The 17,612-nt window shown below is 38.1% G+C and overlaps 1 protein-coding gene across 11 annotated transcripts in view; it reads right to left on the bottom strand.

The window, feature by feature from the left end:
• The window catches only part of DTNB (dystrobrevin beta), a 350,467-nt gene that overhangs the window by 215,664 nt on the left and 117,191 nt on the right, over positions 1-17,612 (bottom strand). For all 11 annotated transcript variants that reach the window (XM_058287728.2, XM_058287727.2, XM_004452521.5 and 8 more), the window contains exons 6-7: positions 10,204-10,358; positions 496-601 (exon numbers count right to left, since the gene is read on the bottom strand). In XM_058287728.2, the coding sequence (XP_058143711.1) occupies positions 496-601; positions 10,204-10,358 (261 nt within the window). The remainder of the gene's footprint in view (positions 1-495; positions 602-10,203; positions 10,359-17,612) is intronic.

The following is a 17,612-nucleotide window of genomic DNA, read 5'->3' on the forward strand; positions in this document are numbered from 1 at the left end:
TCAAGGTAAAACGATAAAAGAAAAAAACTGAGGACGTGTGAAACCTAGTGCTAAATTCTATCTTAGCTATTTTTCTTTAAATTATTCCAACATAATTATAGCTTTAGTGGTTGATAATGAATATATCCAATTTTATCAAGTTAAGATTTTGAAAACTAAATTATAAAAAAAGGAAATCATGGCAAAATTATGTGGGCTCAAGCAGAAAACAACATCTGGAATCTAGAGTTTGAACTAGAGCCTAGAGTTTGGACCACAAAATTTTATGACCTGATATTGATACTATTTTGCATCTTGTCTAAGAAATAAATTCCTCCTCCCCTGACTATTTTGAGAAATAAACATTCTTCTTTGCAAGCTAACACCACAGAAATCAAATGATGGGAATGACAGCAAACGTCAATTATAATCGCCAATGATAACGGCTGGAGTTTACAAATAATCGGTTCATATGTGTTGTCAGTACCAGAAACTGAATTAGAAAATTCTCCTTACCATTCTCAACATGGGCAAGCCTGTGCATGAGAGGTAGCCAGACAAGGCACTGGGGAGGCGGATCAGCCATCATGGTGTCCAGGAACATATTCAGCATTATCTTTTTCTAGGAAGAGAAGAAAAACAGATATACTTTATATCTTTCCAAGTAATTCTGAACTCCAAAGATAAGTTCACCTAGGCTTCTCCCAACCAAGCTTTCCTGAATTACATGAGAAAAATCACAGCAAATAAAATAAGACTTCCCATTCTTACAGACACTACCCACACTATACAATGCACTACTAGCAGATTAAAATGCACTTTCACATAGATTGTTTCATCTGAGTCTTAAACAACCACATAAGGTAGAACAAGTCAGGTATTAATATCTTAATTTTAAAACATGGGAAAATAATAGAGCAGACCATTTATATGACTTATAAAGTTCCTACCCACCTTAGACACAGAGCCTGACTATTTCTGGTATTGAGGGGAAGACAGACATCCTACATCTGATCATAAAACAAGATCCAGGAGAGCAAGAACTATGCCTGTCTGGTTGTCTACCGTATTTCCGGCACTCATAACAGCAGCTGGCATGCAAGGGCACTTAAAATAATTGCTAAATAAATACTTATAAGAGGGATAAACACTCAGACATCATTTAACAATCTTGTCATTTACCAATGTGGAAACTGAAGCTCAGAGTTTAAGTAACTTGACAAAGTCACAGAAATAATCATAAGGATGAGATTAGAATCTAAGTATCCAAATGCCCATGAAAGTACTCCCTCCATTATACCATCTCCCTAGCTAGACAGCATTTTTCTCAAAGACAATTTCTGTTCTATCTTCTGTTTCTCTCTCTTTTAAACAAATATCTAGTAAGACTTGACTATATGTGAAACACCAACATAATTTTCTATGCCCCATGTCTCTATGACTTAGAGAATTAGAATAAAAAAGAAACAGTTATATGATATAGACAGAACAAATTGTCAACAATATTTCAAATTAATGAATTTGCTTTTTATTTACTCCAACACACAAAGCACCTTTCCAGCTCTAAAGGGACGGGAAAATGAGAGAAAATAACAATGCAATAGAACCAGGCCTGGTGAGAGTTCTGTAACTGCAACCTAGACATTTAGGCCCCACCCTCAACCTTTATTCCAAAAGAAAAGAGCCAAAAAGGCAAACACGTAGGAGACACCTGCCCAGGAAGCAGGCTTTTCCATGCCCTCGTCCACCATTTAAAGGTGGGGTTGGGGGATGGGGATTGGGGGTGGTATGAGGTGTGAACTCAAAAGAATACCCAGAATTTCATCTTACTCTCAGCCCCAACATTTTTCTTAAAGCGAACTATGGGTGTCACCCAACAAAACTTTCAGAAAAAAAAAAAAAGGCAGGAAAGATAGAACTGGCCAGAGCTAGCCTAAAAACTTTGTCAGCTGATTACAAAACTTTGATTTTATCACTAATTAGAAAGAAAGAGTGAAGGCATAGTGACGTGTAGGCAGGAGGATAGAGACCCCTGGGATTTCCATCCAGTCCACCTGATACCTTTCCAATCGATAGAGCCCATCATGCAAAACAGCAGACTCCACAGTCTTACTTTTGTCTAGGTTTTTTGGCATTTGTGAGAACCTTGATTTTGGCATATATAAGTTGGAAGTCATTCTTATTGAGAATAATCTTTAAAAGAAGAAACTTGTAGGGAGGGGATAGAAAAGGTAGGTAAAGTAGAAGGCACAGCAGGATAGAGGTTTTTTGCGATAAAAACTTAGGAAAGATGAAGAAAACAGAAAGTCCAGAGCCAAGGCTTAGACTACAGTCCAGCTCAGGAAGTGGGAAGGGGAACGTACTGACAGAGATGAAAAAGGGTTGACTGAGGGCGACAGCAGTATGACAATATCATTCAATGGCTCTCCATACATTACTGTGCTTGGAGATGACATCTGAGCAATGCCTACTCTAAGAGGCTAAACAAAGGTTGTCCAAAGTTTTCTCCACCTCAGACATCCAAGTTACTAACGTGTCTGAGACCACAGTGGAATACAGGAGGAATGATGCAAAAACCTAGGAAACAAAGTCGGAAAGCCACTGAGCACTGGAATGGAAGACCAGATCTGGAAAATGCCTCTCGTGGATATGAAAATAACTGCGACAAAGCAAAACAAAATTACAAATGCCCATTTAAAATTACTGAGAAAGAAGACACTAGGAAGATTTTTAGCAAATGAGACATGGTAAAATAGAATTAAATGTGGTATACCCCTTATTACAAATTTAATGTATAAATGAATACTTCTATATCTTCTATGTTATAATTTATAAATATAAAAATTACATTTAGAACAATTCACTTATAATCCTAAGACTACTACCTCTAAAAGGTTTTTTTTTTTTTTTAAAAAAAAGATTTATTTATTTATTTAATTCCCCCCCTCCCCTGGTTGTCTGTTCTTGGTGTCTATTTGCTGCGTCTTGTTTCTTTGTCCGCTTCTGTTGTCGTCAGCGGCTTGGGAAGTGTGGGCGGCGCCATTCCTGGGCAGGCTGCTCTTTCTTTTCACGCTGGGCGGCTTTCCTCACGGGCGCACTCCTTGCGCGTGGGGCTCCCCCACGCGGGGGACACCCTTGCGTGGCACCGCACTCCTTGCGCGCATCAGCACTGCGCATGGCCAGCTCCACACGGGTCAAGGAGGCCCGGGGTTTGAACCGCGGACCTCCCATATGGTAGACGGACGCCCTAACCACTGGGCCAAAGTCCATTTCCCTCTAAAAGGTTTTGATTCATCTACCATGGGGTTTTCAAACATCTTCAAGATGAAAAGGAAGTAGTATATTTTGTTATCTCAGAAGATTCTCATAAATATGCTCACAACCAATTCCCAAAGGTTGCCCCTAGCTGGTATTTTTAAGTCCTCAAAAAAATACCTGAGGAGTAAAATTAGAAGTATTATGTCTCAATGCTCTGTCTTTCACTTTCCAGGAATTAGGGGGAAATCACCTATATTTCTGGGTTTCAGTATACTAATCTTTCAAGGGCTGGAGCAGTAGTTCTTCAAGTCTGCTCAGGGGACCCTCTAGGAGGTCCCTAAAACATTTTCCATGAGGCAAAAAGTATTTTCATAATAATATTAAGACACTGTTAGCTTTTTTTTTCACTCTCATTTCTTACATGTACACAGACAGGGTTTTCTAGAAGCTATGTGATATAGCCACAATTGTCTGAGAAGGCTATTAAAATACCCTTCTCTAGTCTACGTATCTGTGTGAGGCCAGATTTTCTGCCTATACTTTAACCAAAATAACTTATCACAACAGTTTGGAGAAGCAGATATGAACCAAACATTAATGAGATTTGCAAAAATATAAAATGATGGCACTCTTCTCATTCATTTTGTTTGTTTGTTTTGGAATAGGTTATTTATGTTAACATGCTATAAGTTTATCTGTTATTTTTTATTGTAATTTAATTTTTCAGTTCTAATTTCTAATATGAAAACAGTGATAGATGAAACACACATGAAAAAAGCCTTTTGGGGGCCTCAATTATTTTTAGAGTATAAAGAGGTCCTAAGACCTGAAAACTGGAGAACTGTTGGGAAAGAATTCCCAGTCTAAAATTCTGTGACTCACTAAATAACAATGTGGAAGGGTGAAAGGCAGTATGGTGATTTGAAGCTGTATGGTCCCCAGAAAAGTATTTTCTTAAAGCTAATGCATTCCTGTGAGTATAGATCCACTGTAGGTAGGATCTTTTGGCAAGTAGGATCTTAACTTGATGTGACCTCATCCAGGTGGGTCCTCTTATTGGAGTCCTTTATAGACAGAGGACTAAAAAGTGACAGAGAAAAAAAGAGCCTCAGAGACAGGAGAGGTACTGGAGGCCGGAGGCTGGAATCAGCAGGTCACAGAGGAGAGGGGAGAGAAAGGCAGCCTGGCATTATGCCTTGTCATGCCCTCGACTGCCTATAGCTGAGCTCCAGAGAAGCATCTTCAGATAATGGGCTGCCATGTGCCTCATTGCCCACAGCTGCAGCTTGGTGAGGCAGCATCTCTTTACAATGCCATGGTTCAGAACTTTCACGGCCTCAGAACTGTAAGCTTTTAACCTAAAAATTCCCATTATAAAAGCCAACACATTTCTGGTATATTGCATTGGTAGCCTTTATAAATTAAAACAGGCTGTCTTTTTTTTTTTGGCTTTAGAGTTGAATATATTCTTTGCATTTCTCCCTATTTTTATAAGACAATAATATTCATAACAAAACTATAATAAAAATGGAAATAATACACATTCCTACTGCATTTTATTTTTCTGTATTTCCCTCCAGGTGTCCGTGTTGTGTGTGTGTGTGTGTGTGTATTTTCACATAATTATGAACATAAGGTAGATATAAATATATAATGTTTTTTACTGAATATTTTATTAAGGCATTTTATTGTTTTGCTACAAGGTCTTCATTTAACAGCTGCCTGGTCCACTGAACAAAAATACCATGATTTATTTATGCCTTCCCGAGGAAACACTGAGGCTCTTTCTATCTTTGCATGCCATCTCTTATCTTTTCTTAGAGAAGAGTGATTGATTCTGTTTGTAACTCATCCCTTGTTATTCCGTTCTCCACACTGACAGTTTTTACCTTAGATAACATTCTCAGTCCCCTCCCTCCACCACTGACCACCTCTTCCCTTTTTGAAAAGAGGGAGGAACAATACCTTGAAAATGAGAAATCCAGTATCACTAAACTAACATGTGAAAACAAGGAAAATAAATTAGCAATAGAATATTACAGCTGCAACCCCCAAATTCACCATTGACATTAAACACTTATTCCTCTGTGTGCAACATATTTCTTATCCATTGCCCTATCACTTACTTGGTAATCAGTTAAAGCAAATGTGGAATTTAGTTAACGGTCTTGCAATTCTACACAAAATTTCTTTGCAGTTATAGAACTATTTTATCTGACAAGGGCAAACACATTAACTAGAAGTATAGGACCATGATATTAATAGAAGTCAGGTTTTCAATTATTATTAGACATTGGGCTTGTCCGTATCACTGATTTATTCTAGGCTTTGAAAATAAAATTTGTAATGAAACGACAATATAATGTTGCTGTGCTTTTTAAATAGAGATATTTTTAGTTATTATAGTTAAAAAAGACTGGAGAAACTCTTCAAAAATTCTGAAACACTATTTCTCTCACTGTAAAGACTGATTCATTTGAGAAAATCACGGAAAAATAACATTGGTGAAAACAAGGTTGAAGTACTTTCATGAGCTTTAAGTTTTCAAGTTGAAAGCAAACTGAAAATACTCACTGAATTTAAACGCTGATAAAAAGTACCAGAAATGGGCTGGCTTTTATAAGAGGAAATTTATTTGGGGAATAGCTTACAGTTCTAAGGCTGTGGAATGTCCAAATCAAGTTGCCATCAGACATACTTTCTCACCGAAGTCAGCTACCGTTGATGCTAGCATCCTGCCATGTGGTGAAGATGACCAATCTCCGCATTCCCCTCCAGAATCTACCATCTTCCAGAACTCAGCTGTGGGCAACCAGGCATAGGGCTCATCTCTTTTCGGCCTCCTCTATCAGTCTCCGCTGCTCTGCTTTCATCCAGAGTTTAGCTCAAGCTATTAGGCATATGGCTCATCTCTCCCTCGGCCTCAGCTCTTTGAGCCTCTCGGGGCCTTCTTTCCCTGCAGCTCAGCTTTGAGCGAAACTGGAGTCCTTTCTCTCATATTGCAGAATCAAATATGGCAAATTCCTTTTTCTGTGTCTCTCTCTGCGTGTCTCCCTTTATATTAGCCCAAGCAAGCAGGCGGAGACTCAACCTGAGTCACCCCTCATTGATATAGTCCAACAAAATGGTCTCACACCCACAGGAATAGATTAGTTCAGAAATATCTTCTCTTTTTGGGATTCATGAAAGAATTTCAAACTGCCACAGGCATTATGAAACTTTGTTCAAACAGTGTCAGTTTTTGGTCATTCTGTCAGTAGTTTCTATTTCTTCTGGGGCTTCAATTTTACATCCTTCTGGATTTAAACGCAAGCAAGTTTCCTCTATACTAAGATAGGTTTCTCTGACTTTTCCAATTTTGGCAAATATCAAAACACAGACTGATTTTACAGGAATCTGAAGCAACAATCAAGTTGTGAGATCAAAGGCCTTGTAACTGTGTTATAATTTGTAGAATCCTGGAATACATTGTTAGAATTAACAATTTGATTTTTTTACTATTCTCAACATTTTAAACTATTATTCCATTAACAGGTTCTCATTATAGTATTCACATTACAAGAAAACCAAAGATTACCTTAGGTTTAGTATTCCACATAACTATCATCCACTTCTAAGCACTGTCAGGTGACATTCTTCATTGCTACTTCTTTGTATAAATTATAGGTCCTACTCTGACATGGTTTTACTTAACAGTAGTGTAGCAATTTGATATGGTTATGAATTCCAAAAATAGATATTGGATTATGTTTGTAATCTGGTCTGTACCTGGGTGTGATTAAGTTATGATTAGGGCTTTGATTGGGCCACATCATTAAGGCATTGAGTTCCCACCCCTTGGTGGGTGGGGACTCACAGATAAATGGCATGGCAAAGCACAGAGTTGAGGGTTTTTCTGATGTTAGAGTTTTGATGTTGGAGTTTGATGCTGGAGTGCAGGGAAGTAAGCCCAAAGAGGATAGAGAAGCAAGCCCCAGGAAGAGAGGAACCCTGAACCCAGAGAGAAGCAAGACCCTGGAAGAGAGGAACCCAGGAAGCCTGAACCCTTGCAGACATTGGCAGCCATCTTGCTCCAACATGTGAAAGTAGACTTTGGTGAAGGAAGTAACTTACGCTTACGACCTGGAATCTGTACGGTCCTACCCCAAATAAATACCCTTTATAAAAACCAACCAATTTCTGGTATTTTGCATCAGCATCTCTTTGGCTGACTAATACAAGTAGCATTCCAGAACTTGATTCATTTTTAGTCTGACCTTCAGGTAGTATATTGGTAAAAAGCCATGTATGGCACCACATGCAAGGTGACCCCAGGGTAATGAGAAGGCAAAATTTAGATGATGCTACCACTAAAGAAGTTGCAGCAATAAGGTGAGTTCTGAATGAAAAATGTAGGAGAGCCATTTGTAGTTTCTTCATCATTCATTCTCACTTATATCCCTGAAGGACATTTTAATACCTCCAGGACACTCTTTGTACACCCCATATCATTTGGAAATACATATCTGGGGTGGGGGTGGGGAGACTGCAAGCTATGTTCTTATTAGAACAAAATGAAGCAGAAAGTTTTTTTATGTAGTTTTCCGAATGCAATATACAAGAAATGGGTTGGCTTTTACAAAAGGCATTTATTAGCTTACAGTTACAGGGCTGAGAAAAAATGTCCAAATCAAGGCATCATCAGGTGATGCTTTCTTCCAAAAGACTGGCTACTGGTGATCCTGGACTCCTCTGTCAGATGGTAAGGCACATAGTGGCATCTGCTGGTCTCTCCCTTCTCTCCTGGGTTTCCTTGCATTCAGCTCCTTGGTCCCATGGCTTACTCTCTTTCTCTGTGTGAATTTCATTCTCTTATAAAGGACTCCAGTGGGATGAGGTGGCTGAGTGGTTAAGGCGATGGACTGCTAAAAGACTCCAGAAAAGGAATAAGACCCACCCTAGGCCATGCCTCACTAAAGTAACTTAATCAAAAGTTCCCACCCACTGGAATGGTTAGCTTTAAGAACTAATTTTCTGGGGTACATCCAGCATCAAATCGTCACAGGTCTTAAGGGTACCTGTTTCAATGCTAAAGCTGAGAAACAAATTGCAAAAGTCTGAATTCATATACATATAAATTCGTAACTTCAAATAAGAAAAGGTGGTTGCTTGGTTTTGGTTCTTTTGTGAATCAAAGTACTCACAGTCTGGAGAATCTAGAATACATCGCCCTTTCCATTCTCAAGCCTTTAGATTGTTCTTTTTTTAACTTTTCATTTTTACATCATTTCAGACTTACTTCCCATTTATCCTTTACCCAATTTCCCCAAGTGATAACACCGCAGAAGAGATGCCCCTTTACCCTTAAATATTTCAGATTATATTTCCCCAAAACGAGGACATTCTCTTACATAATTACTATACAAATATTAAAATCAAGAAATTAACGGGAAACGGACTTGGCCCAGTGGTTAGGGAGTCCGTCTACCACATGGGAGGTCCGCAGTTCAAACCCCGGGCCTCCTTGACCCGTGTGGAGCTGGCCCACGCGCAGTGCTGATGTGCTCAAGGAATGCCGCGCCACGCAGGGGTGTCCCCCGCATAGGGGAGCCCCACGCACAAGGAGTGCGCCCCGTAAGGAGAGCCGCCCAGCGTGAAAGAAAAAAAATGCAGCCTGCCCAGGAATGGTGCCGCCCATACTTCCTGTGCTGCTGATGACAACAGAAGCGGACAAAGAAACAAGACGCAGCAAATACACACAGAGAACAGACAACCAGGGGAGGGGGGGGGAATTAATTAAATAAATAAATCTTTAAAAAAAAAAAAGAAATTAACATTCATTGACAGAATACTATATTCTATAGCCCTTATTCAGATTTGTCCAATGTCCCAATAATACCCTTCATAACAAAAGAAACTCCCGGATCATGGGTTACATTCAGTTTTCATGTAGGTCTCTTCAGACTCTTTTAAATTGGAACTACATCATTCATGACATTCATATCTTTAAAGCACACAGGCCAGTTAGTTGTTACGTGGTACAAATCCCTTCATTTGGGTTTGTCTGACAATTCCTCAAGATTAGATTCAGGATGTGCATTTTGGGTAGGAGTATACTGAAGTGATACTGTGTACTTCTTATTGCATCCTCTCCAGAGACACAGGGTATCTTTATGTCACTAGTGATATGCACTTCGGTATCAGACATGTTCCTCCACTGTAAAGTTACTATATTTCCTTTTATAATTAATAAGTATCTTGTGGGGAAGTACTTTCAGATTATATCAATATGCTACTTCTCATTTGTTTACCCATTAGTTTGAGCAGAAATTTTTTTTATTCATTTCTCACTTCCAGAGTTTTCTAAGTAATTTTAGCAATTTACCCTCTCCCTGATCAAACTGATGCTACAGCCAGGATCCACTCTACTCCTTCTTCTGAGGCATAGTTAAAATCACAGAAAACATGCATACCAACCTCTACATCAAGACCACAAAATGAAACCCACAAATAAAGAGGAAACCAAATCCACCTTTCTTTCATATAAAAAAGGTTTCCTTGAGGGATTTTGTGCTGGCAGTTGAGAGCTGTACCGCAATCCGTGTTGGCAGTGCTCAAGAAATAATGATCCAGTAGTACATAGATTTACCTCAAAATTCCTGTACTTTACAGTTTTAAGAACTCATTTAGGAATTAGTATACACCCAGAAGCAATAATATAAATATTTTATCTAAACATTCTTCTTCAATATTTAACATATTTCAAATGTTAGACCCTACCGCCCCCCCCCCAAAAAAAAGTTCTCAGTGAAATCTATTTATCCCCCCACCCATGCCCTGTTTTAGCCACCATTCTTCTAAAGTGCTTTCTTTTCCCCTACATAAGATCTCCAATTTCTAGAATGGAAGCAATTTGATGAAATCTAGTAAAAGGCAGGGGATGGCTGTGCATTCTTCTAGCCCTAAATTCTACAAAACTGTCCTTACCTGCTGAGGGAAACAGGTGCGGACTGAGTGCTCTGTGTAACCAAATGATGGCCCTTCAAAGACAGCTGTTGGGAGCTTCAGAACTTCCTTCAGAAACTGGTCAAACTTGCTAAATATCATTAAGCCATTGGAATCTGACATCTGGGAGAAAACATCTATGAGGACAAAACCAAATAAAGTCAAACTATAAAGAAATATCAGATTTTTATAAATGGCTACATGTCAGATGTATTCCATTTTTAAAATATCATTAAATAGTATAATAAAGTTATTATGATTTTTAGTTAATATTAAAACTATTCTCATTCTTAACATTGTGTACTCTGTTGATGAGTCCCCTCTTTCCCACATCAAATAAAATAATCATTCACGTATGTTTATCTACCTACTACTTTTGAGTGTATATAAGAGGATGAAATATAACTTCTATATAACTTTTATGTATACCTTAATTTGTTCCAAGAATTATTTGTAGTATGTCTTAAGCTTTCAGCATCTCTATATATGTTTATGACACATGCATGTTTGAGTGTATACATATATTAGTATATTAGTGATGGAGTATGAAAGAAATGGTTTATTCATATATTAATGATGTGATATATATCTGTGTAGGAATAAAATTAAAGTAAACACAGATTATGTTTAAAATATTTCATTAAGTTCCAAAGCATAATAAAAAAAGCCTATATAAATTATTCTACCCCAAGAGACTTTGAAACCTTATATAAGACCCTATTTTTATATAAAGTCTGACCCAGCCAGAAGAAAATTGTGCTACTACAATTTCTTTATCTTCTTGGAAAGAGGCATCTTCTTGATAAGGGAGAAAAAAAAACAACCAGGAGTTTGAACTTGGCAAAGAAATGTGACCTAAGCTTTTTTTTTCAGACTACTGAGATTCCTGACAAATTAGTGAGCTAAATATGCAGAGAGGTCGTTAATTTCCTGAGGCCTTTCCAAATGCAGCGTTTTGAAAATGCATATTCTATGTAGTCCTAGTCAACACAGTCAACTGTATAGTAGAGATTTTTGCCTAAGAGACACATGAACACATGTGCATTACTCTTTAGGTTCAATTTGAGTAATTTATCCTATAGCATGAATGTAGAAAAAAATTTAAACATTAATCGAAGAAACATTAGATTAATTAAATGTTAGATTATCTACTCCACAGTGTAAATTGTAAAGCATTGGAAAACAGGCAATTACCATAAGAATAAAATCCTCAGTATATCCTCTGACAAAAGGTACTGATATGTTGTTGAAGGTAAAGTATGAACTACCCACACAGGGGAAAAAAATCCACTAAGAGGCTAACAGAAATATGGCCCTAATGGAAAGTAAAATCAATTTATTAGCAAAGACATGCTCAGTTCCTACTATGTGACCCAAGTGCTAAGGACTCTGCTAGGTGTTTGGAAGAACAACAAAGAAGTATGACACATGGTCCTTATATCTAAGAAGCTTTACATAGCTGGAAAAATTAGAAACCTATGAAGCAAAGAATAATTAAAAGCAAACCTGAGTTTAAATACAACCGAAAGAACAGAGGCATAAAAGAGTATTGTTAAGTCCCACCATGTGCCGGGCACCATGACAGGTCACTATGGCTGACACTTCTGGTAACAAACACGCATTATCCCCTTCTTCCTTAGTGACAGAACACTGATTTTATTGTGTGCAACAATGTACCTAACTCAGATTTTATAATCCCAAGTCTCCCTTTAGCAAGTGTGGGCACTAAGTTTTGCCCAATGAGAGTATAGGCAGAAGGGTTTCTAAGGGACTTGCAGGAAGCCTAGTTAAAGGAATCTAAGTTTTTTCCTTACTCCCTTCCTCCTTCTGCTGCATGGAATGTAGCAATGATGGCTGCGGCTCCAGTAGCTATTTTGGACCATGCAGTATCCTGGAGGTAGAAGTCATGCACTTGAAGGTAAAATAGAATGCAAGAGAAAGCTTGGGTCCCTGATGAGTCTGGAGCTACCATACCAGTCCTGGACTATCTACCTCTAGATTTCCTTTATAAAGAGAAAAGTAACTTGAACATTGTTTAAGACCCTACTTTTCTGGATTTTCTGTTTTCATGCAACATTTAACAGTAAGTGCTACTCGGCTTCATATAATCTTGTTTTCATATTACCTTGTTTCACTCTCATAAAAAGGTGTATGTTGTGTATACTTATTTAAATTTTATAGATAACAAAACTGTAGCTTAGAAAGGTTAACTTGCTTAAGGTCAAAAAGTTATTAAGTGGCCAAATCAAGATTTAAAATGATACCTATCTTCCTCAAGGTAAATTCCGTTTTCCATACTCCTTCAAATATAGGTTAGAATAGTTTAAAAATACATAGGCAGGAGATGTCAAAAAAGCTCAAGAAGCTAGGCCTTGAAACATAGAATTTGGAAGGATAAGGCCAAAACAGGTTGGCATAGGGTTTAAGGGAAGCAACTAGAGAAGACTAGGGTAAAAGTCTATGACAGGAATTTACAGAGTCTACATGTTAGCAGAGGAAAGCAGGCAATAGGCTACTGAAAAGAAAATTCTGACCATGAAAGATAATTTATACTGAGAAACAAAGGGAAATAAAGATTGAATAAGAAAAATACTTCTGTTATAAAAAAAGAAAAACTTTGAAAGAGAAAAAGCAATTTGGATTTGGTTTAGAAACTCACTAAAAACTCTGAAGTAGGGAAGAAACATTTAGAAAGCTACATCTCAAGATTAAACTGCTAATGACCTGTATAACGAATTAAAGAGGAAGAATGGAATTGGAGGCACTGACTGGAAAACCCTGTAAATAATGCACAAATGAGGTAGCAAGAGCCTGGTATCGAGAGTAGTGGTGTAGCAGGGGAGGCAGAAGGCAAATCCAAGGCATTTCAGTGCAAGAAACTGTAGTTAACGACCAACTGGTAACGGGAATAAAGGACTTGAAAAGTGAGGATTAATCTAAAGTTTCTAGCTTGGGAAAGTGCTGACAACCCTGACTGAAGCAAACTGAAAATAAAGAGACTTAGCTTTGGACATAACTGAGTTTGAACAATCAGCAAATTTTCAAGTAGGATACCCTGCAGGCAGTTAAAAACAGAGTACTAGATCACAGTTTCAGGCTACAAACAGGGAGCTTTGAAGACATAAGCAATGATGTGAACATCTGACACTTTTCAAAGGAGGGAGGCACATGAGTGATTTAGTGTTTACACAGTCACTGCTATTCTTATAATGAGGAAAATCACCGTTCATTAAATGTGAAGGAAAACAAAGGGTCAATAAGGGCTGGGGCAGACCCTGCCAGAGGCTTCCTTGGTACCTGCTGCTGCTCTTCTCACACCAACTGAACCCTGAAGTTTAGAACGGCAATGTGCCCAGCTAAAGAGTGACTTCCCAGCCTCCCCCACATATTGCATCCATGAAGGGATTTCTGGAACAGCTCTTGTTTCCCTTCTCTCTGCCTGGCCTGAGGTAGAGCTCTTTTATGACCCTGAAGAAGAAGGCCATTTGGCAGAGCGGGAAGACAGAGCGGTAAGAAACAACTTACCGATGACATCCTTAAGTCAATGTACCAGCCGTGAATACCAGCTTCTGGCCTTATTTTTACATGAGAAAAATAAACTCCAATGTGGTTAAGCCACCATTAGTCAAGTTTCCTGTTGTCACTCAATGTACTCATAACTGATAAACTAAGCAAATCATTAGTTTGTGGCTGCTAATCCTGGAAATATGCAGGACCAGGTGACACTGGCTGACAAGTACATAAAGAGACATATGTATAGCTTCACAATCACAAAACCATATACGTATATATCTACACTGATACTTCACACCCACCTACTTCAGAGTAATAAAGGGCAGTGATCAGATAGTGAAGTGACTGATCCCAAAGAAAAAGTATTATATTCAGTTATACTTAGTAATTTGTCATGTGAATAGATTCAAAGTACTCAAATGAAACAAATTCATAAAAAAGGAACTATAATTTAACAGACTTATAGTAACAGAAGAACAAGCAAAAACTCATTTGTTTTAATAACAGATAATTACTATTATTTCCAAAGTTGAAGATGCAGTAAATCACTACTTCTTGAGCTACTGATTTAAAACAATATTTTTTTCACATTAGACTTTTCTCATCTGTAAGAAAAACACTGAAAACACTATTGCTATTTTCTTACTCCTAAAGAAAGTATAACAAATAATGAATCTAAGTTAGTGTGATATACACAAAGATCTTACCAAAGAAATAAATAAGAGACAACAAAATGCAATGATAACATAAAAAAAAAATTAAACTAGTTCTCCAAAAGAAGCCCTAAACCCTTCTGGCAATAAGAAAATAAATACTTCCCAAACAACCAGTTAATATCCTCAGTAATTCTTGCTATGTCTATATCTCTGACAGAAGGTATGCTAACTCCCCATTAGCTGCTTCCAGCTAAAGAAGTAGGCTGTTCCGAAACCCTTGTGAAAATCCACAATCAAGCCCTTAAATGCCTATGTGTACCCGCTTTGAAAGACATTCTGTCCTTTGGATAGTGGAAAAAATAATGCTATGAATCCATCATTGCCACATAGGTTTTGAATTTTTTTTTTCCTGTTGATAATGACCCTGGTTTTACTCATTACATCTATCCAGTCCCTTTTGTTCCTCACACAAACAACCAAACATTTTTGCAAGACAGGACTGTTTAGAATAGAGTCAAATCGATAAATGGGAAGGCATTTTCTTTATAGGTTAGCTTTCCCTGGCAAATGATGATCATCTCCTGTCATCTTCCTAACAACCCACAAAGACACTAAACACATCTGTATGTTTATAAATACCTATATACAACTAAATCCAAGTGCATGTTATATTCCAACACTTATAATATCCCTGCATCATTCCTTAAGTCAGAATGAGGCTGGAGGGCGGGACCGGAATCCCTGGGGCTTCTGGTGTTGCTCCAGCCAAGAACTACCCTAAGCAAGTCTCCAGGCCTCCCTCTGTTTTTGCTTGTTTGTTTTCTTATACAAAAATTACAGATTTAGGGCTTGCCAGTTCCCAGACATTTTGATTGTGAGAAATGTAAATACAGGCATCACCCATTCAGATTAAACAGTCACTTCCATAATAAAGAGAAGGAATGGTCAACAGAAATGGAGAAGGATAAATACACAGTGGCAGGTGGTTAAAACAATATAACAGAGAAGGCTAAATTTTGAACAGGTGAGACAGGTTAACTGTAATTTCAACGGGAGGCCTCTCTAGAGTTACTGAAACATCCAAGAAAAAAGGTAGAAAGAACCTCACTTCATCTTGACTCAAAGTGCAATCTATCAAAAACATGTAAAAACATAAATGATATAAATTATTACTATCAAACTACTGAGCTACAACCCAGAGAAACCCCGTTATCATTATGGTACACCTCCTTTCTTTTTTCTATGTGCATACTAAATTTTTGTTTAAATCTGTGTTACACTATGTATTTTTACCTGAAACATATTTTTAAATGCATTCTATCCAATAATATGGTTGTCCCCAAACTTCACTAAGCTCACACTATTGGACACTAAAGTTGATTCAAGTTTTTCATATAAGAGTGTTGCAACAAATATACATAAGACTTTGATCAATTCCTTAGTATAAACTCAAGAAGTAGACTGAGTCAATGAAAATGAATATTTTTATAGCCTTCCTGAACGTAGTGTTAGTTGTCCTCAGAATGGTACCACCAGGTTTTTTTAAAAGATAAATTTTATGAATCATCTGTTCCTATTTTTTAGTGAAATACAGCTGAGGTTTGAATAAAAGGAGATTAAGTTTCTGAGAAAATGCATAGCAGAATTAGACAAAGTACATAAATGACATAGTTAAGTGGAAGGATGGTTTAATAAACAGTGGGCTTTATGGTCTGTGAATTCTGTTTTCTGAGTTATTTCTTAGGTTCTAGTCTGCAGCCAAGTCCCGTGGCTTGCACCTCAGCCTCTGTCACATGGTGATGGTCTCCTTGGGCTCTTCCTGTGGCTTCTCTGATGGACTCTACCCTATGAAGACTCCAGCCATACAGACTGAGGCCCACCCTGATTCAATGTGACCTCACCTAAACAGAATCTCCAAAGGTCCCACTCACTCGAGTCCACACCTCACCTGATAATACATCTTCAAAGGTTCTGTTTGTAAACATGTCCGTGCCCACAGTACCAGGGGTTAAGAGTGTGCATGTCTTTGGAGGGGACATTGTTTGATCCCCAACACTGCTTTCACTGAGATTTTTTTTTTTTATTCCCCTACTCCCCCCACCGTTTGCACTTGCTGTCTGCTTTCTGTGTCTGTTCCTTGTATGCTCGTCTTCTTTTTTGGAGGCACTGGGAACCAAACCCAGGACCTACCTTCTCCTCACCCCCCTCCCATGAGGGAGGCGGGCACCCAACTGCTTGAGCCACATGCGCTTTCCCATCACTGAGTTTTGATAATGCTTATAATAAGTCTGTATTCTGATTATGGATCCTTGGTATTTAGAACCAGACATGATTACCTTTGAATCTAGGATACAGTTCTTAAAGGTCACAACAGTGAACCATTTCCATAAATGTATGAAACCTGGAAACAAAAACCCTCTTAACAGAGATCTGAAAAACGTAATTAAGAAAGGCTTCAAACTAAAAGCACAAATATTGATTCATTAAAAATGTTATATCGACCCTATAACTAAAAGAAACATGTCAAAGAGAGCAGATGTAGCTCAAGTTATTGAGTTCCTGCTTCTCATGTATGAGGTCCCAGGTTCAATCTCTGGTATGTCCTAAAAACAAACAAACAAACAAATATACCAACTCTCACTGGGGAAGCAGACGCGGTTCGGTGGTTGAGCGCCTGCTTCCCATGCATAAGGTCCTGGGTTCTATCCCCCATACCTCCTAAAAAAAAAAGTTGAAAGAAATAATGTGTACAAAGTCCTGGGTTCAACCCCTGGTACCTACTACAAAAGGTAAAAAGTAGAAAGACCAAAAGAAATAAACAAGCAGAAAAGTTAAGCTGTATTCCATAAATCAGGAAACCATATTTAATAGCTACACTGATAGAAAGGAACAGTATGGAGCACACTGAGTAGGAGGAAGTTGGAGAAACTTAGGGAAGAAATAAGTAGGTGGAAGAAAATGGATAAACTGTCAAATATCATTTGATATTACAATCTAGAATTATATCTCACTTTTGGCTGTGCCTTTATCCATCCACCTCAAGTAACTAGAACATAGCTGAGAAATAAAAAGCAAGAGATAAAAGACTTCTCACAATGGCCAAACCTGACAGTCGTAATGAAAAGTTCAGGGAAGTGGATGTGGCTCAACTGATTGGGCTCCCATCTACCATACAGGAGGCCCTGGGTTCACTTCCTAGAACCTCCTTGTGAAGGCAAGCTG

Source organism: Dasypus novemcinctus, chromosome 25 (genome assembly GCF_030445035.2).
Source record: "Dasypus novemcinctus isolate mDasNov1 chromosome 25, mDasNov1.1.hap2, whole genome shotgun sequence".
NCBI lineage: Eukaryota > Metazoa > Chordata > Mammalia > Cingulata > Dasypodidae > Dasypus > Dasypus novemcinctus.